The following is a 14,834-nucleotide window of genomic DNA, read 5'->3' on the forward strand; positions in this document are numbered from 1 at the left end:
TGTTTCTGTTGTTCAAAAAGGATCCACTGTGTCCATCTTAATCTTTGTGTTTCACTATCATTAGGAGTTTAATATATAAAATTAGGGAATATAGGTACATTTATTTTGTTAAAATACCGAGAGTAGCTAACTTTGCAATAATAATGTGAACCCTTACTCCAAGATTTGTCTTACATTTGATAAAGCTTGTTAAGGCTGAATTTGTTTCCTCTATTCTATTATTATTTCAAATCGCCTTTCAAGATGACATGTCTGTTCTTGGTGTTGGATTTCATCAAATAAAGTTCCCCCCCAAAATGCTACTTGTATATGTCTTTTCCTTCTCTATTATGCATTTTATGGCTGGTGCGACTTGTGCTCCGCAGCGATTTATAATCCAGGAAATACGGTTACTGCATATTTGATTTGACACTTTTAGTGTATTTGACTTACTGTAACTTTGAAACAATCACCAAAGTGTCAAGTTGATTGACTGTAGTCAGATTGTTTGAAGTGGGTATAACGTGATAAGATAAGGTGAAGGTGAAACAATGGTAACAATGGTGCACTGGAATGTGATGGAAATATTCAATGTAAACATACGTCTACTGTTCCAGAAGACATGCACATGCTCTTTTGAGCTGTAAAAAAAGCTAGAGTACTTTTTCTTCTTGATAAAATTAGAGGGTTTGGTCCCCTGACCTTGGTGCGAAACCCTCCAATTTTTATTTATTTATTTATTTATTTATTTATTTATTTGCAGTTGACTTACTTATCACCCACATGTCTGCAACTTTTCTCATGTCATTCAACATCACCTTTTTATTGCACTTTTTGAGGGGTTTCTGCTGGATTATAAAACTGTACTGAGCACTGTGGCGTCGCAGAGGTCCCTGGAAAGGGCCCAGTGCACATCCAAAGTCTCCACCACGGGTCCCCATCAGGGACGCCTAGAAATCGGCTGTGCTGGCTCTACCAACTTTTGCCTCCCGGCAGGCTCCTGTGCATTCAGGTCTGGTGGTGGTGATGGGCTATGCTTTGCGTGCACACATTTCCTATTGGTCATTCTTCGTTCGTGTTTGGCGACTTCTTCCACATGGCGAACGAGGCATAGAATTTTAGCACTGACATTTTATAATCTGATGATTCTGGGAGAACCGGACTTGTAATCCATATTTATTTCTTGATGCCCAACCCTAGTGAGTGCACAATATCGGCAAATGTTTTGGGTCATATGATCATTTCACTGATAGGAACTGACTTTATGAAGTCAAGTCCTTGTTTTCAGTTAGAATATTATCTATTAATCTTCTTTGAAGATATTTGTGCGTGTGCCAGTGGTAATATTTGTCAATATATCCAGAAACACTGAAGTTAAAACTATCTACTGAGTCATAAATAATATATTTTTTGGCCAATTATGTGCACAATGTTTATTGTGGGTTCCATCCACATCTCCCTCAACTCTGTAAAAATGATCCTTGAGAAACATACTTGACTCCCTTGTGGCCGGTACTTTGTCATCATTGTGTGAGTTAACCATTGTGTGTTACTCTCCAATATTATTGTCTTACCAATAAAGCTAGTGCTGCATTCCCTCAGTCTTGTGGTTAAAGTATCTCCAGAATGCAGGGTGCACTCACCAAAAGACATCTGAAATATGCTATGACCAAATGGACTTTGATGAGTCAGATAGATGGGTGCAACACAGCTAGAATGATATCTATATCTTAGATTTTAGAGTTGTGGAACGGCTACTGCGAAGCTATGAATCTTTTATGAGGATTTATAGTTGCTCATATCTTATACCAAGAGCGAGAGTTTTCACACTGTGCTCCAGACGTAACGTTAAGATCATACTTCTAGTTTCATTTCTCGTGTTACTCTTTTCATCAAATAGCATTTCTGCAGTCAAGCTCCTTCTGTATTCTCATAATAGAAAAGTAGTGTTCACAGATGCTCAATTTTCCCCCGAATGTTGTAAACAATAACTCATTCACTGCTAGCCCAGTTAAAATAGATATTTGACTTCTATAGCCATCAATGATTTAAATGCAGTGTCACAATACAGACCTTTTTCATATTGTTTTTTTAAGACGGCCGTTAACACCGGGGTTTATGAAATGTGCACTTCTGCACTTTTCACAAGGCTGTTACAGAGGTTCATCTCATTTTTCTTTATTGTTGGTCACTTCTGTTATGATGGTATAAAGGAGGAAAAATCTGTGATGATAATTGAGATCCATCGTCTCACCATCATAGCCCATTTAAGTAAACATAGAACCAAGCCGTCCTGACATACACTATATATATTTTTTTTAAATTAAATCGCAACCTGCGTGTCAATGTATCAAATGCCACGGATTCCCATCCCTGATTTAAACTCGCACATAAAGTCCATGTGAGATTGTTGTATACATTTACAATGTAGACTGTGTATTTGACTTAAAAAAAAAAACAATTAAATGACCTAGTGTGTGACTTGTTAGCTATCTTTAAACACTAACTTTTTCCACAAATTGCCCACGTGCCGGAAAATGATTTCACTTGTGACTAAAAAGCAAATCCCATAAATCATATAGCAATAAACAGACGTTATCTCAGCACACAAAGATGACAGTCACCAAGGAAGCTTTTCTCTTTTTAACAGCACATATTAGTCAGGCCCGTGCTGTGTATTTCCCCACTAATGTTGTTGCCAGAGTCATATGATCTAGCGTAGCTATCAATTCATTAATTGTGCAGGCCGTACTACTATTTAGCGTTACAAATAGGTACATCTAGAAATCTTGTTTGTTGCTTTGAAATATGCCCACATTTTGGAGTACAATTTCGACTCTATTTATTATTATGGTTATTTGTGTTTCTTGAATAGATGGTTGAATCTTTTTTAAAATAGGCGGTGGTGTTGACACTGTTAACAATTCTCATTAGTCCCACAAATGTCACGAGTGTATGAAGTGTAAGTAAATTCTCTGTCTTCTATTTGATGAGACTGTTTGTGATTCAGGGCTATACAAAATAAACATACATGTATTCTTAGTCTAATTATTATTTTAATGCTCGTCACGTGGTGATACTAGGAGTGGTTAGGTAGCAAAAAAGTGGTTGCAATCTCAATGTTTTTAAAAATGTCAATTATGGAACAGAATTTGGCAAGTAACCTGAAGTAGATATACATGATTTCCTTTAGGGGGCCACAAAAAAGATAGGGTGGGCTGGATCGGGACCCCGGGCCTTGAATTTGACACCACCCATTAAAGTGCAAATTGTGGTCTTCTCTGTGTCAACCTTGTCAGCGATGCAAGATGTTTGTACTTTTTGCTAGCATATTTAAGCATATGTGTAATTCTCAACAAGCTAATCTGAAGGCACATGATTAAGATGAAAAAGCTTTGTAGCATTTGAGAGTGCAATCATGCATGCATGTGTGTGAGACTGGGGAAGTAAATCTGTTATTGCTCTTATGGATTGGCATTTGATAGAATTTACTTTTAGGGACCAACCTCAGATAAATAAATAGATAAATACAAACAAACACAGCCTTCCTTGGTTCTAACCAGTGTCTCTCCTCTGCATCCTCTTTGCATGTCTCAGAGTGCGTGAGAATTTCTGAGCCTACATTTGGAGTGTCTTCTATTGTTTATCCTCCCACCTGGTTGGGTATTTGACTTTCTCATAGTCTGTTTTTTTCCCCTTTCTCACATGATCTTCTAATCATGTTGTGACTATCAGATTTCACCCCCCTCGCTTCTCCATTATTCCACCAGCAACTCAAGAGTCTTCATTTGTTTTTTGGTTGCTTTCTGTCCTTAGATTTGTGTCAACAAGTTGTTCTTCATCACCTTCTTAGGCCTGATATTATCACAGCTGTGTTTTTGAAGTCGGACATGAGTGATGAGTTTTTCCAGATCGAGCGTCCCCAGGCCCAGAGTGTGTGCACTGGGGCCAGTGCAGGGCAGTGCCATGGCGGTGCTGTCCCACATCCTGATCAAGCACGTGCAAGAGACACGGAGAGAAACACTGGGAGTCATTGTGTGCAAATGTGTCTCCCTCCCGCCTCTTCTCACTTTGTCTCACGTCTTTTCTCACTGGGACTATTGTCTGTTCATGTTTGTTCTGTTACTTATGTTTCACTCAATTTCATCAGCAGAAGCAATTTGAGGCAAAGTATGTGTAATATATGACAATAATATATTACAATGATGGACTTATTATTAGCGATATTCAGTACCACTTTTTTCCCCAGAACGATACCAGAGCAAATACTCAACTGTTGGGTTTTCACTGATACTGATACTAAGTAACTGATACCATCACCACTTTCAATACATGAGATTTATTTTAAACCAATTACCGATCATTTTAAAAACCCTTCGTTCATTTCTGACAAAAAGCAAGAAGTGACTGCAATAGAGAACTGAAATAAAAAAATACAATTCAAACAACTCTGATTTCATATTCATTTGTAAAGAAAATAAATTTAAAAAAAGTAAAATATAAAATGCAAAATAATATAAGTTCAAATCCCAAATATTAAGCAGGACACTGAAATTGAAAAATACAGCTCAGCAATACAAATAAAACATTTAACTGAATGTAGTTTTTTCACGTCAGCCAATAATGGCTGTCAGAATCAATTTTTCAATCAATTATTTTATCGATTAATCAAATAACCAGATACATTTGTATTTATTAGTGTATTACGAATGTTTTCTTTTTCCCCAATTACTGTGTTATTAATCAATTATTTTTGTTCATTTGGCATTACTTCACGATTAAACAAACAAACAAACACTGGCCTCTTTTTTTTTTTTTACATCATCTGACCCCACTACATTGAGAGGTGGAATTGAAATGTTTTCTTCTTTAAGATGGAGCCTACATATATGTATATTTGTAGTACACACACAAAAAATGGTTTATCAGTATCGGCCATTCAAAGTAGGAAATTATCAGTATCGGTTGAAATATTTCATATCATCCATCACTAATTATAATCGGAACAAAGTAACAGAAAAATTCTCAATCTCGAAATATACCCCCGTTGTCCATACTCCTTTTATAAATGGATACATTTTACATTTTCAAGTGTTTCAACCAGTGATTCATGCACAGCTGAGAATATATCACTGGTCCTATTATTAGGAAAAGGAAACAGTTATTCCTAGGCTACTTGCATAAGCACTAATAAAAAGTAGAGGTGATTTAAATGTAAATTAAGAATTAATTTGACAGAAAATGAACATACTTCATAACAATGGGCATAAATCTATTGTTTACAAGATGTGTTTGAACTTTAATGTATCCTTTTATCAAATTGGATTTATCGAGGCAGTAGGTCTGAAGGCCTTGTCGTTTCGTCTACCAATCACAGCATTCTTTTTGTTCTCTCTGTCTTTGCTTTCTACAATCCATCAACTTAAAAAAAAAGTTCAATTGATTCTTCAACTCACATGAATTCTGCTGGTAGTAGTCTTGTATTTGTCAAACGCCCTCTCACACATTCAGTATTTGTGTACTCTCCATTGGCCATCTTCATGCTCAGGTTCATGCTACTTTAAGTGCCTCCTGTAGCTTCTTCTCCCTCTTACTTTTCTGTCCTTCATCCATCCTGCTTTTATTTGAAGTCTTGTCCAACTCTGGGTGAGTGGAATAGAGGCCTAAAAGGTTGGCATGGCAGTCTGGCATAAGCACACAAGACTTCCTCTATTAGGCTCCTAGGGTGCCCCCACAGGGCCATAGAAAAACCTTTTATTTATTGTGCATCTTTTTACCTTTCCCTTTTTCAGTCTCAACAATACACAGTTTTTTTTGTTGATACCAGTAACACAGCCCAAGTAGTTACTTTTCAGTTATTCAGATTTTTGTGCAGCGACTGTTACTGATTACTTGCGTGGTAAAAGTTTACAATTACGTTTATAATATCCCTAATATGTTCGTATGAGAACTTTCCTCTAAGGGAGTGATCTCCTTTTCAGTGCATTGAGACTCGCATTTCCATACACCGCAATGGAGGGGTACATGAATTAATATTAATAATTAAAGTAAAATAATTGATAATTAGTCTATTGTCAGATAAGAATAAGATTATTAAGATTTGGTGCACACCGTGCTCTCAACAGCTCTACGTAGCTAATGAGAAACTGTGAAAAACAAAGGTCAATAAGGGTGGATAGCAGCTCTTTGCCATACCAGCAGAAACTTATCCACGGAGTTACAAATGAAATGATGGACAGAGTTATTCAAGTGGTATGAAAAGGAGTTTGCTGCAATTATGTGACTTGATCCAGCTCCCTCAGAACACTAAAGTGGATAAGTGCTATACAAAATGGATTTGATGGCCATTTGGAAAATTAACTAAATCCGAATTGGCCTATTAATAATTCAGGAAGAGAATGTAGAGCAAAACATCACAAATTGGCTCAGCAAACTTGTGTGGTAAGGATGACAAATCATTGAGCAATTAATCACAGGGAGGCTATGCAGGGGGGTTGCGGGAATACAAGATGAGGAATTAATCATTTGTTTGAACTGAAACAAGGGCAAACATTGTTGGCCAGATGTACGTACGTCTTTCTTTCTGGTGTAAATTATTTGGTTTACCACTGAAAATTATTGATTTTCTTACAAATTTGTTTTAAGTTTTGGAAATTTCAAGAATATATCTACAAATTGCTAAATACCACTTGCACTGTTTCTTAAGCTACAGGGCATTGTGCTTTTCCACTCACAGAAGTAAAAATCTCATGAACATTAGAAGCTCATTTTTTCTGAAGGTAATCATCTGAAGCGGTAGTCTTCTGGTCATTTGGGATGAATTCCTGGATCTGTATGCATTTCTCTCTTGATCTGTTTTTAGCCCTTGGCATGTGCAGCACTCATGCACTTTATTTTTTTTTGTCTTGGCACTGCACATTAGTTCTCGCAGCTGTTCCAACGGGTAAAACAAATTGTCAAGCATTGGTGTGTATGAATCTGAAGTCAGGGATGGGCAACTGGAGGCATGGGTCCCACAGCCACTGATGAATTCCCTCCTATGCCCTACATTACATTATGAGTAGCCCTAATATTATTTTGCAGATTTAGAATAATATGCAGGACAAACATAGTAAGTACCGTATTTTCCGCACTATTAGGCGCACTTTAAAAACTTGAAATTTACTCAAAAAACCACAGTGCGCCTTATAATGCAGAGCGCCTTATATATGGATCAATTGATGAATTTGTTGATCCATACTGGTTGTACACAGCGCTCTGCCAAAATGTTTCAGTACGTGCGCCCTATATATGAAATAATTTCTAAATAATCCAGTGCGCCTTATGGGGCGAAAACTACACTACCTCAATAGTATTCCCATTTTCAGTGATTTGGTTATTTCTTTTATAGCCACAAGCAACATGTATAAACTGTCTATTCCTTTATACTTGTAATGTTTTGAGTAAATTACTGTATTGTCAATATTGTGATTCATGCAGATAAGTCAGACTTTATTAATTCACTAAAAAAAGCGGCCGTGCTGTTTTTATCGGACGGTTACGTTACAGGAGTGATTTCATGCGCCTGTCGTTTCTTAGAGGACATTGGTTAGGGTAATGTCGAGGACATCGTGTTTATCTTGGATCAACAAGCCCAAGAGAGCAGGCTCAGCTGAGGATTTCTGAGTATACACAACAATCCCATTGTTCTGGTTGGATGTGATTGTTTTCCTCTCCTGGTCAGATGTTAGCTTTGAGGAATTTTATGGAGCCAGAGTAGGCTGATAGATGAAGTTTATATTTGTTTGGATCTAATTTCTATTACTTGAAAAATTTGACAAACATTCCCGGAAAATATGGTCGATTTTGCCTTACCAAACTGTGAGATCAGAAACATCACCATTCTCATGTTTGTTTATTGAGTCCTTGTTTTTCAACGGTGATATAATGAGGCCATTGAATAGCTCCTTTTCGTTTTTGTCTTTTTCAATGGTGATATAATGAGGTCAATGAATAGCTCCTTTTCATGTTTGTCTTTGTCTGTCTGTCTCCTGAAGTTACACCAATAAACAAAGACACCTAAAATACTTGGTGCGCCAGTAAAATTACAACTGAGTGTTCTGCTCGGATGCCCTGACTGAAACCAAACTGCGTGTTTCATAGGCGCCAAAAAGGCTAGACATTTAATGTGTCTGTTTATCAAACCTCAGCAAATCGCATGCTACTCATTCTTTGTGACCTTTTACCTGTCCTTCATTCTGTTGTTGTGACTGGTGCCCCTCTTCCTGGCCAATAGCATTAAGGAAGGAGGGGTGTTCTAGCTGAAGTGGTACTTGGTACTTCCTGTTTCTTGCACTGCTGACTTAATAACTTTTGCACAGTGTTTTTAAAAAAATGTTTTTAACTTTTATTTATTCATTATTAAAGGCTGTATGTCACAGGTGCCACATCATTTTATGTGGCCTGTGAAGATAAATTGTGCATCAAATTTGTGTGTCATTACTAGAATTGCAAATTGTCTTCACTTTTAATATCTTTTTTTTAAATATTTGACCAGTTTTTACTCGTCTGATTTGAAAACGAGTTATTTGTCTGTGTTTTGTAGCTTTTACTGTATATAATATGAGCTCATACATTTATTTGGGTTGACAGTCATAATGACCCTCCGAAAGAAGCTACGTCTACAATGCGGCCTGCGAAAAAAACGAGTTTGACACCCCTGCTGTATGTAATTAGGCATCCATGCTAAATTTATGTGTGTGCTTTTACTCATCTTTATGCTCATTCCATGCATTTCATTTCATGCCCCCCAGATATAAAGAATTGTTTCTCATGGTGCACAGGTCTTTCTGGTCATTTTCGGTGGCTGCTCTGTAATCTCACCTAAAGAAACAAAATGGCACACAATCTTTTGTGTTCCGTTTTATGTAAACTACTCACACATTTCTCGTCGTTTGCTAAATTAGGTAAGAGAACAATCCTTTTGGCCATATTGTGGACATATTTTTGGAATATGAATTGCCACGCTGTACAACAACCTGTATTTTCTTCCTTTCATTTTATTAATTTTTACTCTGACTTTTTCTAGATGTATGGGCGCTACACCCAGGAGCTGGGGGTGTTCGCCAAAGAAGAAGCAGCTCGACTGAGGGAGAGTGGGCAGAGGCGTTCGATCAGTGAGCGAAGCCGAAACTTGGACCTGCTGGAATATGACAAAGGACGCTGTGCTAAGTGTCGCAGTAAGTGTCAGGACTCATTGTTAGTACTTAAGAGACCAGCCACACATTATTATTATATAGACCTGCTCCTATTTCTAAAATATGCGACCAGTTTGTTGGTGTTAGCATTTTTTTTAACTGCACTTTTTTGTGCTGTAGGATATTCTGAGCCCTATAAATTCTTGAAAAATTCTAAAATAGAAGAAAAAAGATAAATTCTATATTCTATCAATCTGTGAATCTGCAGAAACTTTAATCTGTTCCTTTTGTGGTGATATCATCATACACATCAGTGTGACGCACGAGTATATGTATCAAAGATCACAAAAAGAAAAAGCAATGATGATCCCTTTTGAACATGTGTCCTAAAATGCACAATTGATGCATTTCCAAGACACGAAATTGCAAACGAGACATATTTCGTGGCCTCTTGGTCTATGTGACAAATTATGTAAGATCATCTTCCTATCATGCTCCATATACCTTCATCCTGGTGCAGGAATCGTTTCTCTGGAAATGTAGCACCCTCTACTGATACTCAATGCACATAGCATCACTGACATATGGTATCTCACCTTTGTATCCCTGTGTCCCCAAATAGTCTCATGCAAGACCTTTGCTGTTTCACATGACTCAGTTTCCAGTAATCCTAAATCAACGGAGCTGCACATGACAACACCAGCATATAGATAATTGTAAAGGTTGCCCCCAATCAGCTTGCCTCACGTGTAATAGATTCGATGACTTGTCCACGTGTCATATACTGTGTGATAAAAAAATCTAAGGTATTAAGCCAGAGATTTCGTATGGAAGTAAAACTCTTTTTACGATGCTTGCAAAAATCAATGTGCTTCACATTTTCCTGATTTTGTTGTTAATTTTATTTCAAAATGCGCTATATATCTTTCTTTCCAAAACCTCATGTACAAAAATGTACACAGAGAATTTTATTCCAGCCAAGTGTGGACTCTGACTCGGCTACTCAAGGACATTCACAAAGTTGTCCGAAAGCCACAAGTTTGGTACTATCTTGGCTCTGTGCTTCGGGTCGTTGTCCTGCTGAAAGACGAAACATTGCCTCAGTCGGTCGGCTCTGTGACGTTTCTGTGGAAACTCTGAAACAAATAGACAGCATGATGCTGCCTCTTCTATGTTTCATTATAGGGATGGTACTGGCCGGCTAATTGTCTCTATTCTGGTCTGGTAGTTTGGTGAGACAAGATGTGTGTTTGACCAACTCCAGGGGGGCTACCATGTGCCTTTCTACTAAGGAGGGACTTTTTGGTAGCTTGCTGAAAAGATTGTTGCCCTTCTGGAAAGTTCTCTTTCCTATAAAGGAGCCCTGGAACTCTGACAGTGACCATCGTTTTTTTTTCGTCCCCTCCTTGCCTTCTTCTTCTGCTGGAGGTGCGACCATTTTTTTGACAGTCCCGCTTGTTCCAAACTTCCATTTACAAATTAGGGATCAATCGATCAATCAATCAATCAATCAATCAATCAATCAATCAATCAATCAATCTGCTTTCTTGTCATTACCTATTACCAGGCAACGGGATATACTCAACTGTATTCCTTGGATGGCTGTTAACAGGTGGATTATTCCGCTTCTTATTCTACAAGCACAATATTAATCCAAAGAGTGTTTAGATTAATTTCCACTTTAAGGCCTCTCGCTGAATTTTACTGATCTCTGAGGAAGATCCTAGTTTGGATTGTCTTCCAGGGAAGGTTTCCTTCCTTCTTGGTTTCAAAGCTGTGTTTTTGCTTCTTTACTAAATGAAATATTTATTAAGGGGTTTCATGAAGGTGCTTTGCCTGCAGTTTTCAAAGTTGGCAAACTGCACCAGCAGTCATGATAAATCATTCAGTGTCCTTACAACACAGGGGTTAGGAGTTAAAACAGGAAGTGACATGGAATTACAATGCCTTTACATTCCTTATATGCCTGACTTTCACCATATCATTATTTTTGTAGGCATGTGGCCATCATTGCAACTTCCCAGTTTTTAGTTTTTTTCAGCTAAACTACAACTCTGCAGTATTGAGACAGTGAGGCCAAAGTTTTGCTGTAGACTGAAAAAAGTTAGAAAAATGAACACAAGATGATAGTAACAGTTACTTTTATTGCAAGTATTTAAACCCACATCTGATACACATTATTTCTAACAAAATGAACAAAATTGGATGTGAACATTTGACCAGATTTAGAATAGAATTTTAGCCAGACTCTGACCTTGAACTATAGCATACTTTGTGATGTGTTTTCCAGGTTTTCTTCTGCCTCAAGGCTCTTTCAGTTGTTTGATTTATTTTTTATTTTTTTATAAACTCTCTTAAGCTTTAGCTTCTTTTTTAGCAAGCAAAATTTATTTAAATTTACAGACAAAATGTTTCTGTAGACTACAGAGTACATGTTGCCGTTGCATTCATGTTGTTCAACAGTGAAGATTTAATAAACTTGTACCAGGAGCAGCCCTGTAAGCTCAAACCCTGATTTCCACAAAGTTTTCATCACTTTGGTTTAATTTTTGTCGAATGTTTGAAACTTGTCTCTGTACTTTTTGACAAATTCCAGCCAGACCTATCTTCTTGCTACTTCTGAAAATATCTTCATGATAAAAATAAAATGTGGCTCATATTTTAATATCAAAACCAAATGTTTTCAGGCTGCGGAAAAAAACCAAGTAATTTGTCTTGCGGTTTCACCATTTTATTATGTGTATCTCCTTCCTTTAACTGGTATTTTAGTAGTCATTAGTCATTTGGTCTTCTTGGGTCAAGGATTACTTTTTTTGAACAGCTCCATTTGTATTACGAAACAAGTTTGGTCTTAATTAGACATTAAAATTGGCTTGGTGATAGATTTGATTTTAGAAGATAGATTTGCAAAACAACAGAAATCTGTAAGGGAGCTGATATTTCCCTGCAATGTATTTGATGGACACAATTACACTTTACAATTTACTGTATGCATGTAAAGATACAAAGCTTTCCATTCCCAAATTGTTTAGGGCCTGGAGTAAAACACCCCACATTCGTGTATGCCTTTTATTGTACCAATAATAGCCAGCAGGGTGCAGCATTACACAGTGACTTTTTATTCAATAGAGTTTTTGTCTGTATAGTGTACGTGCTACCATAATACTCTGTTAAATGTTTTTTCTAAAGACCATTTTAGTTTCCCATTATTTCATATGACACACTATTTGAAAAAAATATTGAGACACATCTCTTAACAGAATTCATCTTGGACCATTGAGTGAAACATAACTTCAAGCCATTTTGTGTTTGATGCAATTTGATGAAAATCGGATTGGCCTGCATAGAGCTGTGACCCTTCTAATCCACTCTAAACTACAACTGATATTCTAAATCAGGAACTCGCTCAGGTTTAAGCATGGACAAATGTCCCACATACTACAAAGAGTGGAAGTGTAGCAGATGACAATTTTGTTATCTTCAATATTATCTGTTCTGCCTGAAACTGATGTAAACACAGTTTTATGATTATCTTTTTCTGTTCGTTTCCCCATTTCTACTGGTCTTCTTTTCTTCACCCTGTTCTCCTGCTTTTATTTGGTTCTGCGGACACATGCATTTATCCACGTGCAGTGTTTCGCATCAAGTGTGATGTCAGCAGGAGCTCAGTCTGGTGCCTGATGTTGCTATGGAGACATGCAGGCGCCTAGCGACCAACAGTTGCACTTTCTTCTTCTTTTCTTGTTATACTTCGTCATTTCCTGTTTTTCTTTGTCTCTCCTCATTTCCAAAAGCCGTGTCCCTGCGTATGCCCTCTCCGCCTTGTTAATCCGTCTCTCTCACTCAGCTACTTTATGCCACCTGTTCCATTTGTTAGAATGTGAAAAGATATTTGGATTGGCATAGGTAGGTTGAATGTATAGTTCAAGGGAACACACACACACCGATAAATGTACATTGTCTCATTATAGTTTGCATGATTGTGTTTGAGTGGGCAATGGGGTCACATGAGTGTATGAAAGCACCTGCACAGTGTGCAAAATTATAGCCCCAGTTTGGTAATGGATTGTGACGAGTTGTCAGAGCCATTTAGGAGGGAATAGCAAAACCATCTGAAATTCACCTTTTATTCTGTGAATAATTGCTGCATTTCAAATGAACTAATCATCATCTGTATGCGCGCCACAAGACCTGTGTGCGTGTGTGTTTGTTCTTTAAACACCGCTAGTGCCGTCTGCCAATCAGTTCAGTCCAGATGTAATGAAATACGAGCACAACACACACAGACACACACACTTAGGCATTGTTCGCCAATTACTGTGGTGTGAGAAAGTTTTAAAATTAAATTAAATGAGGTAACCAAGGAGACACCGTGATCAATATTTGGGTCAGTGCCACGTGCAGCGTCTGCGTGCATGTGTGTGTGTGTGTGTGTTAATCTTGGACTGTTGTTGCAAAGGGTTTCACTATAGTGGTTCTTGGCACTATTCTATATGCTGTACTCAACCCTGAATGTTACGGCATTGAGGGAGTCCTTGATACACAGTGTTGGCTTACATTGATTTTGTAATCCGACAATCTTAGGTTCAGCCAAGATGCAGCCATAAGAATACTTGTTGTAAAGATTTAGATAATAGTGATGACGTTTACTCTTGTCCCAAGTCGCCAACTGAGTCGTAGTTGTAATTTTGTTTTATAGCTTGTAGTCCACAGTGTGGGTCAAGCGTTGAACAAGGAAGATTGCTTTTTTTGTTGTTGTCATTCTTAGTTAAAAAAAAAAAAGTAAAAAAAAAAAATCCACAAATCAAATACAGGTACTTTCAAGTCCAATAAGTGCAGCACGTGCTTCTTACGCTAATAAAGTTTGATGAGTCACAACAAAATTTGCTATATCTAAGTTCCGACTGAAATTTTGTGTGAATATTTAAATATATTGTCAAACCATTTCCAAAACATCATTTTAAAAACAAGTCAAGCTGGATGGATGGATGGATGGATGGATGGATGGATGGATGGATGGATGGATGGATGGATGGATGGATGGATGGATGGATGGATGGATGGATGGATGGATGGATGGATGGATGGATGGATGGATGGATGGATGGATGGATTTAAGTTAATGATGCCTCATCCAGGTTGTTTCCTTCCACTCCAGACAGAGGAAGGCAAACATGTGGAGCCTGTTGTTTTTTTTAGCATTTAGAAGGTGGTGACCATGCTGAGATCATAATGATGATCGCATCTCATGAAATACTGGGTCAGTGGCTTACAGTAAAAACTGGTTTATATGATCAGCAAACTGTAGATTAAGGAAAATCTGTCCATGAAAATGCTGGATATGAAGTGTTACCTTATTGCAATTCGAACTATATTCAAAGGTAACATTTTTATGAATCCTGTTATTGATTTTGTGGTTTTTTTTTTGTGTAGGGGGGTATTTTAAAAGATGGTTTTATAGATGGCTCCCTTCTCAGAACACAAAATTAATAAAAAAAATAAAAATAAATAGGGTAAAGCCATTCAAGCCTGTATTGTAATCCCTTTTCAGATACCGATTCCCTGCCACCATCTTTTTTTAATCTGCCCTTAATTAATGGTTACCATATTTTTTTTGATTGATTTTTTTTGTTGGATTGATTTTATCCATCCATCCGTAAACTGAACTCTAATTCTAAT

General features: G+C 37.4%; 1 protein-coding gene across 5 annotated transcripts in view; it reads left to right on the top strand.

The window, feature by feature from the left end:
- clcn2c (chloride channel 2c) overlaps positions 1–14,834 on the top strand; it is a 61,893-nt gene that overhangs the window by 6,636 nt on the left and 40,423 nt on the right. For all 5 annotated transcript variants that reach the window (XM_049724868.1, XM_049724870.1, XM_049724872.1 and 2 more), the window contains exon 2: positions 9,047–9,197. In XM_049724868.1, the coding sequence (XP_049580825.1) occupies positions 9,047–9,197 (151 nt within the window). The remainder of the gene's footprint in view (positions 1–9,046; positions 9,198–14,834) is intronic.

Source organism: Syngnathus scovelli, chromosome 7 (genome assembly GCF_024217435.2).
Source record: "Syngnathus scovelli strain Florida chromosome 7, RoL_Ssco_1.2, whole genome shotgun sequence".
NCBI classification, from domain to species: Eukaryota; Metazoa; Chordata; class Actinopteri; order Syngnathiformes; family Syngnathidae; genus Syngnathus; species Syngnathus scovelli.